Raw genomic sequence first — 18,488 nt, forward strand, 5'->3', positions numbered from 1 at the left:
GAAATTGTATTTTTATATGCATTGAGCTTGCCCACAGGAACCTTGTCAAGCAAGCTTTTTCATCCTATAATCATCAGCCCCCGCTTGTATGATGTGTTAATTCCCTTACCGAAATCCCGTATCTGGGCCAGATACAACTTTATCTGGTTGATATAAAGAAAATCCAGTTATATCTGGCACTATATATGGCCAGATAAATCTATATCTGCATATCTGGAATAACTGTATGTAAGCGGGCTATGTCGATCATATAGGAAATAAGTGGCCAAAACTGGACTAGCATTGATCAGTTATCTCTGTTCTGGTACGGAGACCTATATAGAGAGTAAGACACACGCAAAATATAAACACAGAACTCAACTGGATTTTTACTATACCTTACCAAAACATTTGCGAACTGATATTTAATACATGTACTTTCAAATTTTGGGCCCAACATCGCACGGCGTACCACTAGTACACTTAAAAATAATACTTTAAGGTTGAGTTCTTTATTCTTTTTTGGTCCTGTAGATGTTGATACTAAATTGCGTTGTGATATTCTTTTATTTAATATATTTGCTTTTATAAATAAGTTTCAGGAGGGCGATATATGTTCCATTCAGAAGTTCTGTTATTGTATACAGTTTGTCAATATTGGTACGACTGTTGTACATTACTAAATTATATGATATATCAGATTTAAGTTTTAAAAAAAATACTCTAATTTTGACTTTCAGAGACGTCTCACGAATCCCCTGGGATGGACTCACGCACCCCCTGGAGTTCATGCACCCCAGTTAGGGAACCCCTGCTTTATGGGAACTATAAAGGAACGCTGATGTACTATTTCGTAAGCACGCCACCATTTGTAGGAACTAGAAAAAACACTATGGTACTATCAGAGTCGTATACCGCTCAGAGTACTATTTCGTAAGCACGCCATCACTTATTCATCAGCTGTAACTACGATCGAACTCTGGTCGAACGTAAATAGAATTGGCAGTGTCGGTAAGTGTCAGATTCGAGGAACCTCGGAACAACTGTAACTACATATATTATTGGTACGCAGGCCAGCTGTTTGCCGTCCGTTTGCTTGTGTTAATCTTGAAAATTGTAAGTGTTGTTTCATTTCTTCATTCCATGAGATTTTTAATGGTTTTGGTTTTCTCTTTCGAGCTTTCTGCTGTCCTGGTACCAGTCGGTACGCTAGGTACCCATTTCAGCATCTAACAGACAGCTGTACAACACCAGACGTAGGTCTTAGGGGAGTTGCTCTGGACTTGATCAAATCGTTTCACTTGAAGTAGAATTAAACTTCATTAAATTGGTTCAATATTGTGAAGTAAATTGAAGAATGAATAGAAAAATGTTAACAAAAACATTGAAAACTGAGCCACAATTGTAATGCAGTCTGATTTGCAAACTGCAGCCCAATACTGCATACCTCTCAGACTCAGAAGCCTAGGTAGCTAGCCTACACTAGGCTACAATAGTACAATGGATCAAGTCCAAAGTTTGTAACTTGCTTTATAGGGAAGTTAGGCCTGTGTAAAAGTTAGTTGGCCTGACGTTTCGATCCAAGCAGGATCTTCTTCAAAGGCTAAATGACAAGGAAGTTAGGCCCTAGCTACATAAAAGCTATTCCCATTAATTAGTAATATTGCCTGTTTGGGACTAGGCCTATATGCTTCATATCATTATTTAATACTTGTGTTTCTTATAATTGCTGTCACCTAAGTTTTGTTGTTCTTGTTCAATTATTTCTGTATGGTCCTGTCAAGGTTCTGTATGTTACAGTAGCACAGCCAGTATGCCACCTTAACATATTCAATCGTGTGACCATAGGCACCTCCAACTTTATCCTACTTAATACTGTATACCAGAACATTTTGACAATCTCAGGGCGTAATCCAAAGTTTCTAACTTGAAATTTCCATGAAGTGAAGGTTAAGTGATGTTTATTTTGCAGAGAAGGGATTTCAAAAGCGTTCACTATTTCACAGATGTTCACAAATCTTTCAAATATTGTATTGTGTAAATAATATATAGCAAGTTATCGGCATTTAAAGGGTGTGAAGACTCGCACAAAAAGAAACGTCTAATGCCGGTTATCTGACCTAGTTTCAAATGAGGTGTAACAGAAGTGTTAGACAGTATTCATACAGCTGCGGTCAATACCCACAGCACAGTGTATAAACGATACAGCGATGGACCTCTCAGGTCCAGCTAAAGATAACAAGGTGTCACGTTTCATCACTGTCTGCATTTTGTAGCGACACAAACAAAACGTCACTTGCAAGCAACAGAAAGTTAACCTTTTCAGATGGCCGCACACGGTTTGGGGCGAGTCTTCAATGCCTTTAACATTTAACAATATTTTGGTGACTATAGGTCTACCACGCATTAGCAATTCATCAAACTGAATGCTGATAATTTCTGGAATGAAATAAAATGTAATTTATCAACAAAGATTGACGGATGAAGTTGATGAGTATGTTCTGATTTTCACACCAAATTGATGTGCTACCTGTAGTTTCGAACAAAAGATAAAATACTGAATGTTGTGAAGGAACAGGGATGTAAGGAATCTATATACAATAACACAAAGGGATAGTGTTTGCTACAAGCTTGCACAATTGAGTAGACCTTTTCCTTCATGAATCTGCCTTCACAAAATGCACTTATCTCATGTACAAAGCTTAGACAAAGTTTTAATATAGTCAATATTTGAATGTTATGTTTCCCATGCACTCCATATTTGCACAGTGTCAGTTTGGCCGCGTCTAGCCATTAGTTCTGATCAATAATGTGGTGAAAGATACAGATCTATACACAGTAAGAGTGCTATGCACAGTTAGTGGCACTGTGGTAGTCCATTGAATGTCATGCATTTGTTCTTAGTTCCCCAATTACCTTCCATTTGAGACAATAAATTATCAGTTTGTGGGACATAATTACTAGTACAGTTTTTTTCTAGACAATTCTGAAACAATCAGTACTCTAGTATCTAGCCTATGTGAGCAGAGAAACACGAATGCATAGGTGAGAGTTTACTGTACTACAAAGGTTTTTGGGCTATTTGAGAATAAATACATGAACGCATAGGTATGAGTGTTTACTGTACAACAAAGGTATTGAGGCTATGTGAGCAGATAAACATAAACGCATAGGTACATGTGTTTACTGTACAACAAAAGCTTTTCAGCTATGTGAGCAGAGAAACATGAACGCATAGGTGAGAGTCTACTGTACGACATAAGATTTGTAGGCTATGTGAGCAGAGAAACATGAATGCATAGGTACAAGTGTTTACTGTACAACAAAGGTTTTTTGGCTATGTGAGAATAAATACATGAACGCATAGGTACGAGTGTTTACTCTACAACAAAGGTATTGAAGCTATGTGAGCAGAGAAACATGAACACATAGGTGAGAGCCTACTGCACAACAAAGGTTTGTAATGTTACTAAAAATATCTCGTACAGAACTGAAAACTGACTATAACTGTATACTGTACATACATATACTGTGTGTGTGCAATTGTATAGCAGAAAGTTGACCATCTTGCTATATAACTACAGTATATACAGTATATGTTATTATATTGTTTATATATATATGCTATGCATATCAGATCTATTGTTTCCTGTTGCATTAAATATGAATGACATTGACAGGTCGACAGACTGCCAATGTGGTGAAACCTCAAGCCTTTACTGTACGCGTTACCCCTTTGACTTAGTTGTCTTGTCAATTCAGTCTTATAAAGCAAACAGATCATTGTTTGGTTTGTTGACAATTCAACCTTCAAACCTGTATTGTGTGAATATTATGAGTAATGGTACAGACATTCATTATCATGAGTATTATGGTGTTTGTCTAGATTTGAGTATACATGCTACTGTACAGTAGTTCGATACTGAACTTGTTTGTTTGCTCGTTGCAAGTCATGCAAGTAAAACCAATCAAGGTTCACTTTTAGGGGATTCTTGATCGGTTCGCGAACAATGGATTAAATAGAACCCTGGTAATGACCACATTTAACATGACCTAACACTCTGCGCATTATTCTACCTTTACTGTGTAGACTAGTAATATCAAAAGCACCAATTGAACAGTATATTTTAGGTTGCCTAGTTTTCATGGGAAAAATTAATGATTGAAACCATTTTGTGAATGTCTGCCAGTGTCGAAATATTAATACAAGTATTTAATGTAACATATGGTACATTCATACTGTATGTACATAGCACAGCACTGTACAACAATTTTTTGCTTTTTTTTTTTGCCGTTTTTTTTCTTCACTGTAACAAATTTCCTCTGTTGCAATAATGCAGACTTTACATATTTCTAGCCATCTATGTTTATTGTTTTTACTAGATGTCACTTCAATTATGATTTTTGGAATTTAATCCGACTCTGGTTCGCAGAGTGTAGTTATAGGCCCATCATTTTCAAGATCGTAGAGTTATCTCTTACAACGAGAGGGAATCCTACAACTCCATCTAGAATCACTCACTCACTCAGTCCCATGACTGTGAAGTCGTCGGGGGGACATAACGGTTGCAGCTGACATCGTCCTCCATGCAGATCTGTTAGCAGCAGTGGCGAGCAGGTCTGGCATGTCCAAGCCGGTCCAGTCCTTCACGTTGTCGGACCAGTTTCTCCTCTGACGTCCACGTCCATCTAGAATACATCGCCTTTACTCTGTTTATATGAACCATGTTTAAGAATTTTGCAAATTTATGAGATTTTGAGATCCCACCGGTGGACGCCTCATTGTCAAACAACAACAATAATAATAATAACAATCAGCAGTTATTTGTACGACACCTAAGCAACCACAAATGTGGGAGAATCCTGCAAGGGCTTATGAATTACAACTTACTGTACATGTCGGGTGGCTTCCAACTTAACCTTTTAACTCAAATTAGGAATCTTTTCAAGTTAGAAAGTCATTTCACATGGGAAAACCGTAGATTGCTCTTGGATGAAAACCCAACTCACTATGACCCGGCCGGGGATCGAACCCGGAACCTCCCGATTGCTAAGCGTCATTGCTTCAAATGCCACTGCCTTTATCCACTCGGCCACAGCACAGAATCTTCTTGATAATTTATTGGAAAACATTCTTCTAATTGTCCCTGTCTGACATTAACTATTGTATTTTTAATAACAACCTTGTGACATGATAAAATGTCAGCATGCACTTGTTGACTTTTGACAAGTAATACACATTACACAGTAAATATTTGCTATTAATACTACTGTATGTATGTACATGAACATTAATATGTATGTACATTACTATAGGTAAACATTCATGAAATGCAAGGCACAAAAATTCCCTTTTATTGTTTGATGAGATAAAATAGGTTCAATTGAGTGAAGGTAATTGACAGAAATGGACAAAAATCGCGGACTTTCATTGGTTGTCGCATTGTGGCTATTATTGTACAGTACTTGCTATAGTTGATTATTTTATCAGTTTTACTAAATTTTTATGAGAAAAAAAATAAACAGATTTTTTCATCAATTTTAGAGGTCTAGAATTGGGGTAAACATTGCCATTTACTGTCTTTTAATTCATCTCAGTCCTTAAATTTGATCATAATCCCCAAATTAAAGGGTTTGATGGTTTATAATATTTAGCTAATGGAAAGCACACTTCAATCCTGCTATGTATAGTATTAATGCATCAGTTTTAGTTTCAACAGCATTCATGTATTTCACGGAAAAGAACCATGGGAAAAGATCGGGAAATCCTGTTGGAAAAGGTTTTCCTGTACGTTTGTAGAAGAATTTGACAATTGTTTGGAAAGTGAAACTACTTCCCTTTCAAATAGATATGGTTCATATAACACTCAAGGATGATAATAAGTTATGTGATAGGCAATCATTTTAATATAACTGAAGTGCTAGAAACAGTTGATAAGTGACTTCATAACAAGGCTGTAAACTTGTGAAATAGGTCTAGGACACTCCATCAATTACTACTTAAGGTAAATTAATCGTTTTTGAAACGACTACAAGGTTTGTTTCCTGTATTGATAGTATATACATATACTGTATAAAGTTCGTGGTTGTGTGTGTGTAGTCTCTGTGCAGTCTAAGTGTACCTCCACAGTATTACTACATAGTGCTCACAGTATCTGTATGTAGTCTCTATATTAGTGGTACATTTACTGTGTGTGAACAACATGTCTAAGTATAGGCTGTCTTCAAGGTTTTAGGAATAAAGATGGACCATCTTAATAATAGTGTCTGTGGGCACAATATAAAACTTAAGCCCAAAAATTGCTTGATCTATGCCAACATGGTTTCAAAGTTCTCTCAATGTCTCAATAACTAATATCATTTGATGGAACACACTTGATGGAACTATTGAACATGACTTCATGCAATAACATAGCATGTTATGCAATGTTATGCATGACTTCATGCAATAACATTTTATGAATGATGGTAACATTTTCTTTTTGTTTACCATCTTTCAAATGGATTGCAAATTGTAAAAAAACTCTAAAATGAGCTATATAATGACTGTGTATTGCATAGCCACCTGACATGAAATCAGTGTATGGTCGATTAAGAGCCGTTTTCCTTCCCAGCATGCATCTTGCTGCCTAGGGTCTGCTTTAAGGTACTTCTTTACTGAATGTTCACAAATACTGGAGTGATGCTTCTTTCTGCTTCATTTCTCTCTCTGGGTTTAAAATAAGATGGGGTTAGATGGTGGAGGAAGGGGGGGGGGGTTGGGAGAAGATGTTAGTATGGAAGGGTGTAAGGTAGGAGGGATGTGAGGATGGAGGGATGTGAGGATGGAGGGATGTGAGGATGGAGGGATGTGAGGATGGAGGGGAATGAGGATGGAGGGTTGTGAGGATGGAGGGATGAGAGGATGGAGGGGTGTGAGGATGGAGGGGTGTTAGGATAGAGGGATGTGAGGATGGAGGGATGAGAGGATGGAGGGATGTGAGGATGGAGGGATGTGAGGATGGAGGGATGTGAGGATGGAGGGGTGTTAGGATGGAGGGGTGTTAGGATGGAGGGGTGTTAGGATAGAGGGGTGTGAGGTTGGAGGGGTGTGAGGATGTAGAGTGTTATGTAAAGTAATATTTATAAGCATGTCTCAGTTAGGTTGATACTAAAACCAGTCAAGAACATCAACAGTAGTGTATGGAGCAATGCTACAAATCACATACAGTAATGTAGCCTAGCATGTTGCACGGCCAGTTAAAATATACAGTTCACTAATGTCAGCTCCGATTGCTACAACAAAAGGGACAAAAAGCCTGAAGCTAAGCTTTTGGCTGCCAACTATGCTAAAAAGGGAACCTGCACTAAGTATATATTTCACAACCAATCAAGTGTTTAATCACTCTCAAGCCTGTTGTAACCAAACTCAGGTTGGGATATTTTATAGCCTATTAAAATGATCCATTGGGCACTTCCTACATTCAAGGAACTGTTTGATTCTTGAGGTCAGGAAAAGTACAGTAGTTGTTTCAGCATGTAGTACTTTTAGTACAATTACAGTTGAATGTAATTTCTTATGGCTAATGATGCCATGCTACAGACTGTGCAATTTCAGCACTCCTACATCCCCCCACCCACCCACCCCCACCCTCTCCCCCCAAATGTCCAACCTTGCATCGAAGACAGAACAGTATGGTTGAACAAGCCTTGTAAATATAGACATTTTCATGATGTTTTTACTACATTCAACAGTAAAAAGCCTGCTAAATACTGCCACTACTGTAATACATTATTAAAAGTTCAAAGTTACTGGTAGGCATACATGTACACTCTAGTTATACTAAGAGTGCAATCAAACAGTATGAGCTCTTGAGGGTACTTATGTGTGCAGCACTTACTGTGTACTGCACAACCTTGTAGGAGGGAGCTGCTGGTAACCAGAAGTAACCACTGGATATTGTACACGTATTATTATGTATGCCTAGTTAGTAGTAGGAAGGAGCTGCTGGTAACCAGAAGTAACCACTGGATATTATACAGGTATTATTATGTATGCCTAGTTAGTAGTAGGAGGGAGCTGCTGGTAACCAGAAGTAACCACTGGATATTATACAGGTATTATTATGTATGCCTAGTTAGTAGTAGGAGGGAGCTGCTGGTAACCAGAAGTAACCACTGGATATTATACAGGTATAATTATGTACATGCCTAATTAGTAGTAGCAGGGAGTTGCTGGTAACCAGAAGTAACCACTGGATATTATACAGGTATTATTATGTTTGCCTAGTTAGTAGTAGTAGGGAGCTGCTGGTAACCAGAAGTAACCACTGGATGTTATACAGGTATTATTATGTATGCCTATTCAGTGGTAGGAGGTAGCTGCTGATAACCAGAAGTAACCACTGGATATTATACAGTTATTATTATGTATGCCTAGTTAGTAGTAGGAGGGAGCTGCTGGTAACCAGAAGTAACCACTGGATATTATACAGGTATTATTATGTATGCCTAGTTAGTAGTAGGAGGGAGCTGCTGGTAACCAGAAGTAACCACTGGATATTATACAGGTATAATTATGTACATGCCTAATTAGTAGTAGCAGGGAGTTGCTGGTAACCAGAAGTAACCACTGGATATTATACAGGTATTATTATGTTTGCCTAGTTAGTAGTAGTAGGGAGCTGCTGGTAACCAGAAGTAACCACTGGATGTTATACAGGTATTATTATGTATGCCTATTTAGTGGTAGGAGGTAGCTGCTGATAACCACAAGTAACCACTGGATATTATACAGTTATTATTATGTATGCCTAGTTAGTAGTAGGAGGGAGCTGCTGGTAACCAGAAGTAACCACTGGATATTATACAGTTATTATTATGTATGCCTAGTTAGTAGTAGGAGGGAGCTGCTGGTAACCAGAAGTAACCACTGGATATTATACAGGTATTATTATGTATGCGTAGTTAGTAGTAGGAAGGAGCTGCTGGTAACCAGAAGTAACCACTGGATATTCTTATGTAAGCCTAGTTAGTAGTAGGACTAGGAGGGAGCTGCTGGTAACCAGAAGTACTGTAGCCACTGGATATTATACAGGTATTATTATGATGCAGATTAAGGCATCCACACTATATTTTAGTTTTATCACCATGTTTGCATATTCTACATTTCTGTACTGTATGTTTTGATGATATTCAAGACAAATACAAGAGGTGGATCTGGATGATAAGATTTTGTCATCCTGTCGTTTGCTTACATTAATGTAATTTGTACATAGCAGATCTCTTTTTCTGGCCAAAAATGTTATCAAATATCCCCAAACACAGTAAGATTGCAGTCAATGAAGCTAGAATACCATATTAACGTGAATATTCATAGTACAGTAAACCAGTTGTGCTGTGTCAAAAGTTAAAAAAAATTCAGTACTTACACAGATTTGATTATTAAAACATGCATATTATTCACAAGGGAACTAAATGACAATTGTTGCTTTATTTAATACAGACAGGTCTCTGATAAATTTGTATTAATAACAATCTAGTTCCTTTTTATGAATGTAAAGTATTGTCGATCTTGCCATACAAAAAATGCAAGGTAATACTGGTGAAAGCAGTCAATTTATGAAAATATTGAAAACGTCATATTACTCATCGACCTGCATAGCCGAATGATTTGATTCAAAGAAATGAGGAAGTATTTCAAAAAGCAGATGTTTCCTGTCTGCTGAGCATAGATAGAGGAACTGTAGTATTGTGTTATGTAATGCATCAGGACGTACCTAGCACCACCAGCAATCATACATTAACACAGTCTTGATTATTAATACAGAGCCTGCATTCAACATGATTACTTTAAAGCAATATTTCTTGTCGCCATCAAATTCTCTTTCAAAGAAAGCAACCTATTGTTGTACAGGTAAGTTTGTTTCATTTGCATATAAGAATCTGGGCGGATTGACAAGGTAATGTGTAATTTACAGTGTAGTGTATAGTTACTGTAGTACCTACCTATACTAAGTACTATGTAATGTACAATGTTTAGTTTGTGTAATATACAGTGCAGTATATATGGTTAGTTACTGTAGTACCTATCTACCTATACTAAGGTACTGTGCAATGTACAGTGTTTAGTTTGTGTAATGTACAGTGCAGTATATCTGGTTAGTTACTGTAGTACCTACCTATACCAAGGTACTGTGCAATGTACAATGTTTAGTTTGTGTATTGTATAGTGCAGTATATATGGTTAGTTACTGTAGTACCTACCTATACCAAGGTACTGTGCAATGTACAATGTTTAGTTTGTGTAATGTACAGTGCAGTATATATGGTTAGTTACTGTAGTACCTACCTATACTAAGGTACTGTGCAATGTACAATGTTTAGTTTGTGTAATGTACAGTGCAGTATATAGGTTAGTTACTGTAGTACCTACCTATACTAAGGTACTGTGCAATGTACAATGTTTAGTTTGTGTATTGTACAGTGCAGTATATATGGTTAGTTACTGTAGTACCTATCTATACCAAGGTACTGTGCAATGTACAATGTTTAGTTTGTGTAATGTACAGTGCAGTATATAGGTTAGTTACTGTAGTACCTACCTATACCAAGGTACTGTGCAATGTACAATGTTTAGTTTGTGTATTGTACAGTGCAGTATATATGGTTAGTTACTGTAGTACCTACCTATACCAAGGTACTGTGCAATGTACAATGTTTAGTTTGTGTATTGTACAGTGCAGTATGTATGGTTAGTTACTGTAGTACCTACCTATACTAAGGTACTGTGCAATGTACAATGTTTAGTTTGTGTATTGTATAGTGCAGTATATATGGTTAGTTACTGTAGTACCTACCTATACCAAGGTACTGTGCAATGTACAATGTTTAGTTTGTGTATTGTATAGTGCAGTATATATGGTTAGTTACTGTAGTACCTACCTATACTAAGGTACTGTGCAATGTACAATGTTTAGTTTGTGTATTGTACAGTGCAGTATATATGGTTAGTTACTGTAGTACCTACCTATACTAAGGTACTGTGCAATGTACAATGTTTAGTTTGTGTAATGTACAGTGCAGTATATAGGTTAGTTACTGTAGTACCTACCTATACCAAGGTACTGTGCAATGTACAATGTTTAGTTTGTGTATTGTACAGTGCAGTATATATGGTTAGTTACTGTAGTACCTACCTATACTAAGGTACTGTGCAATGTACAATGTTTAGTTTGTGTAATGTACAGTGCAGTATATAGGTTAGTTACTGTAGTACCTACCTATACCAAGGTACTGTGCAATGTACAATGTTTAGTTTGTGTATTGTATAGTGCAGTATATATGGTTAGTTACTGTAGTACCTACCTATACCAAGGTACTGTGCAATGTACAATGTTTAGTTTGTGTATTGTATAGTGCAGTATATATGGTTAGTTACTGTAGTACCTACCTATACTAAGGTACTGTGCAATGTACAATGTTTAGTTTGTGTATTGTACAGTGCAGTATATATGGTTAGTTACTGTAGTACCTATCTATACCAAGGTACTGTGCAATGTACAATGTTTAGTTTGTGTAATGTACAGTGCAGTATATAGGTTAGTTACTGTAGTACCTACCTATACCAAGGTACTGTGCAATGTACAATGTTTAGTTTGTGTATTGTATAGTGCAGTATATATGGTTAGTTACTGTAGTACCTACCTATACTAAGGTACTGTGCAATGTACAATGTTTAGTTTGTGTATTGTACAGTGCAGTATATATATGGTTAGTTACTGTAGTACCTATCTATACCAAGGTACTGTGCAATGTACAATGTTTAGTTTGTGTAATGTACAGTGCAGTATATAGGTTAGTTACTGTAGTACCTACCTATACCAAGGTACTGTGCAATGTACAATGTTTAGTTTGTGTATTGTACAGTGCAGTATATATGGTTAGTTACTGTAGTACCTACCTATACTAAGGTACTGTGCAATGTACAATGTTTAGTTTGTGTAATGTACAGTGCAGTATATAGGTTAGTTACTGTAACTCCTACGGATACCAAGGAACTGGGTTTCTGTAAAAGAATTCTAAAAATATTCCCATTCTTAAGACGTAGTATACACAAATTTGTCCTTAGATATATCCATATGTCTGGTTGCCTGTCTGTTAGGCCATCCAAGGCAACGTTATGTTAAAAGTTGATAATTTTAATAGACAACAGATTGATACGTGATGGACCTGTCTAAGTTGAGAGTTATTGATCCGTACAGTGATATGTACACAGTATGGTAACACATCTTAAATTTTCCTGCATGATCATTTTTTTTAAAAGTGGAATTTTGTTGAAAAGTAAAAAACCTGTAACAGTATCATTTCATTTCAGATTTTCCACATCTTTTATATTTAACTTGATCTAGTATGTGCTGGAAAAAGGGTAATTACAGTACAACACATTCTCTTTTCATGTTTAACATTCACCAAAACATGACTTGCATTGATCTATAGAAAAATCCTGCAAAGTAAAATGAGTTGGGATATTTCCCAGGAGTGACACAGCCCCTCTAAACTTTGACCAATATTTTCAAGTGGGAATATTTCCATGGCTTGTAGGCTTTTTATGCTGAATCATTTGTGTATTCAATATTTCATGCTTTAAACAAAGAACTTCATAAACTCTGATACCTTTAAATTTGCCCCATGAAGCTGTACATAATTCCATGCAGGTAAGTCTATAAAGTTGAAGTATATTAGCCGGGCAACTTCAGTCACTTAAGACACACCATGGAGGTAAAAAACACTCTGTTTTAACCACCATGGACACACTAATTATGTATTCTTACTCCACTGATAGCAGTGCAGGTTTTTGTTTTTTTAATTCTGTAAACAGAGAAATTTACATATAACCACTTTCTTACCAGGCTCCTGTAAATAGTATTTGAAGAGCAAAAACAGTGTTTTTGAAAGACTTTTACAGTTTATCGTGCATACATACGGCTGCATTATATTATAATGGACTGCTGCTAATCTATATGCCTACAGTGTATAGAGTAGTAATAGTGCACTACTGACATACATTCACAGCCCATCATGATCATGCTCAAAGTCACAATGAAACACGACTATGGCTACCTAAGCGTGGGTACAAATAGCTATATTGACTTTGTGTGCCCAGGGTCACTTTATTTAAAGTTAAATGTACCATGTCAATATTTTACTATCTTTGCTACAGTGCTCTATGTACAGAACAGTGTTCAGTGTCATGTTCATGTATGTAGCAATAGTACAAGTAAGTAATAAAGAAGTTTAGTTAGTTCCCTGATCGACCTCGCGAGAGGTTCTGGGGGATATAATAGATTTTTATCGAAGAAAAGATGGGTTTTTTGGGTTTTTTTTTTTGAGGATCAGATAGCAATAGTACAGTTATGACCTGACCCTCTTTTATCTTTTACCAGATCCATCGCTGACAGGACTCTCATTAACCATGACAGAAATAGGAACAGACCAGTCTGATATCTTAGAAAAGAAGAAGCTCCATCCCACCATGAGAGTCAAATCTTACAGCGAGTCTCACCTGGAGAATGGAGAGGAGAGTAACAGGGAGGATGAGAACGACAACATCCCAGAGGATGGAGACGATGTGGAAGGAGAGAAAACTGAGAGGTAGAAATAATAATTAAGAATAATTTACTTTGTAAAGCGTAAAATCCACAAAAGTGCTCTAAAAACGCTATGTAACAGCAAATAAAAAAATATATGACACAAAATATGTAGTAAAAATGCAGAATATAATACAATATAAATGAGTATGAAAAATAAAAAAGCATGCACGTTTGAGTTTGTTTGAGTATTGCACATGAAAAGAATTGAATACACAGTTTATATATTGCAGTAATGCTGTCTAAAAAGGAAGGTTTTCAGCTTTGACTTGAATGTCGTAAGACTAGAAACAGTTCTGAGTTCAGCTGGCAGCTCATTCCAGAGGCATGGCCCAGCCACGCAAAACGCTCTGAAATAAAAGTGAAAGAGGATTTGAGGTTATTTGTTTAGATAAATATAGATAGCAATGTGTGTATGGAAGCAGTCATAGCAGAGCAGTGTATCTCATAGTTATGATAATGCTTAGTAACGTTAGTATGCCAGGACACCTTCACCTAAACTCCCAATACAGCACTATGTTATTAGTGTGCATACAGAACTGTTAAATGTACTGAAGTAGATTGTACACCTTACTGGTCCATCCATGCTTACAGCTTAAAAGTGGGAAACATTACAGCTGGTGCTACAGTATATATATATATCAAACTTACAGTATAAGCCCAATTTATAATACTGCTGTAAAAGCATAACTACAGTACAGTATATAGGAGAAATTCAACTCTCTCTGAGTTGTGAATACAGTTCTAAGTATCTAACAAATTATGCCATGTGGTACCTTGGGCAATTTCTGTTTATAGATACACACCTACACTCTAGTTCAATAATAAAATATTTGAGCAGTACTATAGGAGATAACATGCTCAAAATAAAATATTTGCGCAGTACCATAGGAGATAGCATGCTTTAAAGACCAACTATGGAGACTTTTCGATGAACATAAAATCCCACCACTTTGCATGTATGTAATCCTTAACTCACTCCAATTACATTGCTGTAATTAACTTTACCAATTTCGGAGGTTAACTACGTGAAAAATGGGAGGAAAAGTCAGCTTTTTAGGAAACGTATTTCAGACATTCCTAAGACATCAGGCGACCATGTGACGTCAACGTTGGTATAACGCACTCACAACGATACTTTTAGTGTGTAAAGTTGTATACTTGAGCTGCCAAAAACATCAACGATATTACTCCTTTTCCCCCGAAATGCCACAATTCTGTGTTGTTATACCTCAGCCAACAAAAGCATCAGCTTTTTTAGCTTTCCGAGTAGAAGAACCGACGTAAAACACCGTAGACTTTGGATCAATTTTGTGAGATCCACGCGGAAAGATTTTTCAGCACCCTGAGTATCTCATGCCCATGAGTCCACATGCATGACCCTGCCTCTGTGTATGCTGCAAATGTCTCATTCTGAGAAACTTATATACTTTCGAGAGCTGTGGCGGACATAGCTAATGTTAAATTGACCCTTTCAAGTCGCCTCGTAAACACGCCCTGGCCGTTCTTACATGTAACATTATATCACGCATATATGCAGACCTTGTATATAGACCGTGCCTATAGGGTAGCATTGTTAGTACATGTAGTGAGTTACAACTCTCACCGGGTATGTAAATAGTCATGTTAGGATTTGATCGCATTTATCCATGTCATTTGTCGTATTCCAGTATCATGAGTTTGTGATACATGTGTTATATTGTCCGTTATGTTTGTTCCGGCATCTGCATGGTCCAAGGAGTGGAATAAAATGGTATTTTATAGCGATTGGACGTTTTATTTCGTTAGTGACTGTCTTGTGATTGTGGGATGTTACTGGTCAAGGCCTGTTTCAACTAGACCTAACTCTATGGAATTACACAAAGTCACGGTACTGTAGTATTTCGCCCAGGATTGAACGAGAAGCGTGGATTTGGATATTCACTGCTAAATTTGGTTTATTGACAGGATACTTTTTCTGTGTTTGTACTTTTGGACATTAAAACGAGTAAGTACTATGTTCAGCTGAAGCTAAAGTCATGTATATACTACACTGGTTGATTCGGGCCAGCGTCTTTTCGTAGTTGTTCGATTATGTTTAGTGCTTTTTAGGGTAATTCGGTGGCAGTAACGTGAACCATTTTCCCGTCACATATCATGCATGAGACATCTTTTAGGTCTATTCTTCTGTTCAGTTTGCGGTATCTTGCGATCAAATTGTATTACGGAATCGGCAAGCTGCTTGCATGTTCTACAGTATATTGTACCGTACGTACCTATTGACGCTCCGCTATGTAAACGATGCCTCCATTTGAGTGGAAATTTTGCTGATAAAATAACCCATACTACTAAATTTTCTGCTTACAATTGTCTTAAAACTAGTTGTTTACCTTCATTCGTTCTTGTTTTAAGCTAACAGCTTTTCAAACGCTCGAAATTGGAAGTCAAATAAATTGTTCGCTATCTGTGTATAAACAGTGCCTAGTTTAGCGTTTGATTTTCGCGGTATACCAATTATGACATCACACGGTGACCAGAGGCTCCTTTGGGTCAATCTCTGTTTTTAGACATTCCAGAGGTTCATGTTACGTGACTACAGTACCCAAAATGTCCATTTTCGTGGTCGTTTTTTGATGGGTCATAGTAGGAAGATTATTTTTTACACATGTTGATTATGGGTATGTAAACTCCCAAATTAATGGAAAATCCCCCCCAAAACGTTTGTCTCCATAGTTGGTCTTTTAAGTCACATATTTGAGCAGTACTATAGGAGATATCATGCTCTTAGTCACATAATAAGCAGTACTACGTATAGGAGGTAACATGCTCTAGTAACACAGCTCAACACAAAAACACTGGTAATGCAGCAGCTTATTTGCGCAGGGCTGAATACATCCCTTACTATGTACTGTACAGTGCATAGTCACATTATGGAGATTTGGTTTTACTCTTTAATAGCGTCTAAAAAGCAAGTGCAGTATTTCTAACCTAGACATTGTCATACTGCAGACAACTGTTGTATTTCCTATGGTTTCTGTGATGAAATATACCACAGCTAATATAATGACACCATTCTGTTATATTGATAGGAAGTGGTGTTTCCTATTGGTGTATGGTTATCTAGTGGAGTTGGTTACAGTGTAGTTTGTAGACTCCAGCCTATTAATTATGGTTCATTTCATTTTTCTGCCCCACAAAGTTAATTCTGTGGGTGTTTTACATGCTGATATATACCAGTTGATGAACAAGTTGATAACATGTACAGGTACCAGATAGATGCAGTGTTGGGCATGGCATACAGTAGTTATATACTGCCATACTGTATGCATGTTATGTACCCATCATAGCAGCATAGAGCATTCTAACATGTACAGGTACTAGATAAATGCAGTGTTTGGGTATGGCGTACAGTAGTTATATACTGCCATACTGTTTACATGTTATGTACCCATCATAGCAGCATAGAGCATTCTAACATGTACCGGTGCTAGATAGATGCAGTGTTTGGGTATGGCGTACAGTAGTTATAATATACTGCCATACTGTTTACATGTTATGTACCCATCATAGCAGCATAGAGCATTCTAACATGTACAGGTACTAGATAGATGCAGTGTTTGGGTATGGCGTACAGTAGTTATAATATACTGCCATACTGTTTACATGTTATGTACCCATCATAGCAGCATAGAGCATTCTAACATGTACCGGTGCTACTGTAGATAGATGCAGTGTTGGGCATGGCATACAGTAGTTATATACTGCCATACTGTTTACATGTTATGTACCCATCATAGCAGCATAGAGCATTCTAACATGTACCGGTACTAGATAGATGCAGTGTTTGGGAATGGTGTACAGTAGTTAGTACTGCCATACTGTGTACATGTTATGTACCCATCATAGCAGCATAGAGCATTCTAACATGTACCGGTGCTAGATAGATGCAGTGTTTGGGAATGGTGTACAGTAGTTAGTACTGCCATACTGTGTACATGTTATGTACCCATCATAGCAGCATAGAGCATTCTAACATGTACAGGTGCTAGATAGATGTAGTGTTTGGGTATGGCGTGCAGTAGTTATAATATACTGCCATACTGTTTACATGTACATGTACCCATCATAGCAGCATAGAGCATTCTAACATGTACCGGTGCTAGATAGATGCAGTGTTTGGGAATGGTGTACAGTAGTTACTGTAGTACTGCCATACTGTTTACATGTTATGTACCCATCATAGCAGCATAGAGCATTCTAACATGTACCGGTGCTAGATAGATGCAGTGTTTGGGAATGGCGTGCAGTAGTTATAATATACTGCCATACTGTGTACATGTTATGTACCCATCATAGCAGCATAGAGCATTCTAACATGTACCGGTGCTAGATAGATGCAGTGTTTGGGAATGGCGTGCAGTAGTTATAATATACTGCCATACTGTGTACATGTTATGTACCCATCATAGCAGCATAGAGCATTCTAACATGTACCGGTGCTAGATAGATGCAGTGTTTGGGAATGGTGTACAGTAGTTACTGTAGTACTGCCATACTGTTTACATGTTATGTACCCATCATAGCAGCATAGAGCATTCTAACATGTACAGGTGCTAGATAGATGCAGTGTTTGGGAATGGCGTGCAGTAGTTATAATATACTGCCATACTGTGTACATGTTATGTACCCATCATAGCAGCATAGAGCATTCTAACATGTACCGGTGCTAGATAGATGCAGTGTTTGGGAATGGCGTGCAGTAGTTATAATATACTGCCATACTGTGTACATGTTATGTACCCATCATAGCAGCATAGAGCATTCTAACATGTACCGGTGCTAGATAGATGCAGTGTTTGGGAATGGTGTACAGTAGTTACTGTAGTACTGCCATACTGTTTA

General features: G+C 37.3%; 1 protein-coding gene across 3 annotated transcripts in view; it reads left to right on the forward strand.

The window, feature by feature from the left end:
* Positions 1-951: 951 nt before the first annotated feature.
* LOC139969336 (guanine nucleotide exchange factor for Rab-3A-like) overlaps positions 952-18,488 on the forward strand; it is a 39,514-nt gene continuing 21,977 nt past the window's right edge. Inside the window, exons 1-2 of one of the 3 annotated variants that reach the window (XM_071974225.1) lie at positions 952-1,095; positions 13,404-13,611. In XM_071974225.1, the coding sequence (XP_071830326.1) occupies positions 13,433-13,611 (179 nt within the window). In that variant the 5' untranslated portion in view covers positions 952-1,095; positions 13,404-13,432. Of the gene's footprint in view, positions 1,096-5,576; positions 5,985-9,497; positions 9,875-13,403; positions 13,612-18,488 lie in introns of those variants that run through there. The other 2 variants (XM_071974230.1, XM_071974216.1) reach the window with 2 other exon arrangements.

Source organism: Apostichopus japonicus, chromosome 1, assembly GCF_037975245.1.
Source record: "Apostichopus japonicus isolate 1M-3 chromosome 1, ASM3797524v1, whole genome shotgun sequence".
In the NCBI taxonomy this organism is placed as follows: Eukaryota; Metazoa; Echinodermata; class Holothuroidea; order Aspidochirotida; family Stichopodidae; genus Apostichopus; species Apostichopus japonicus.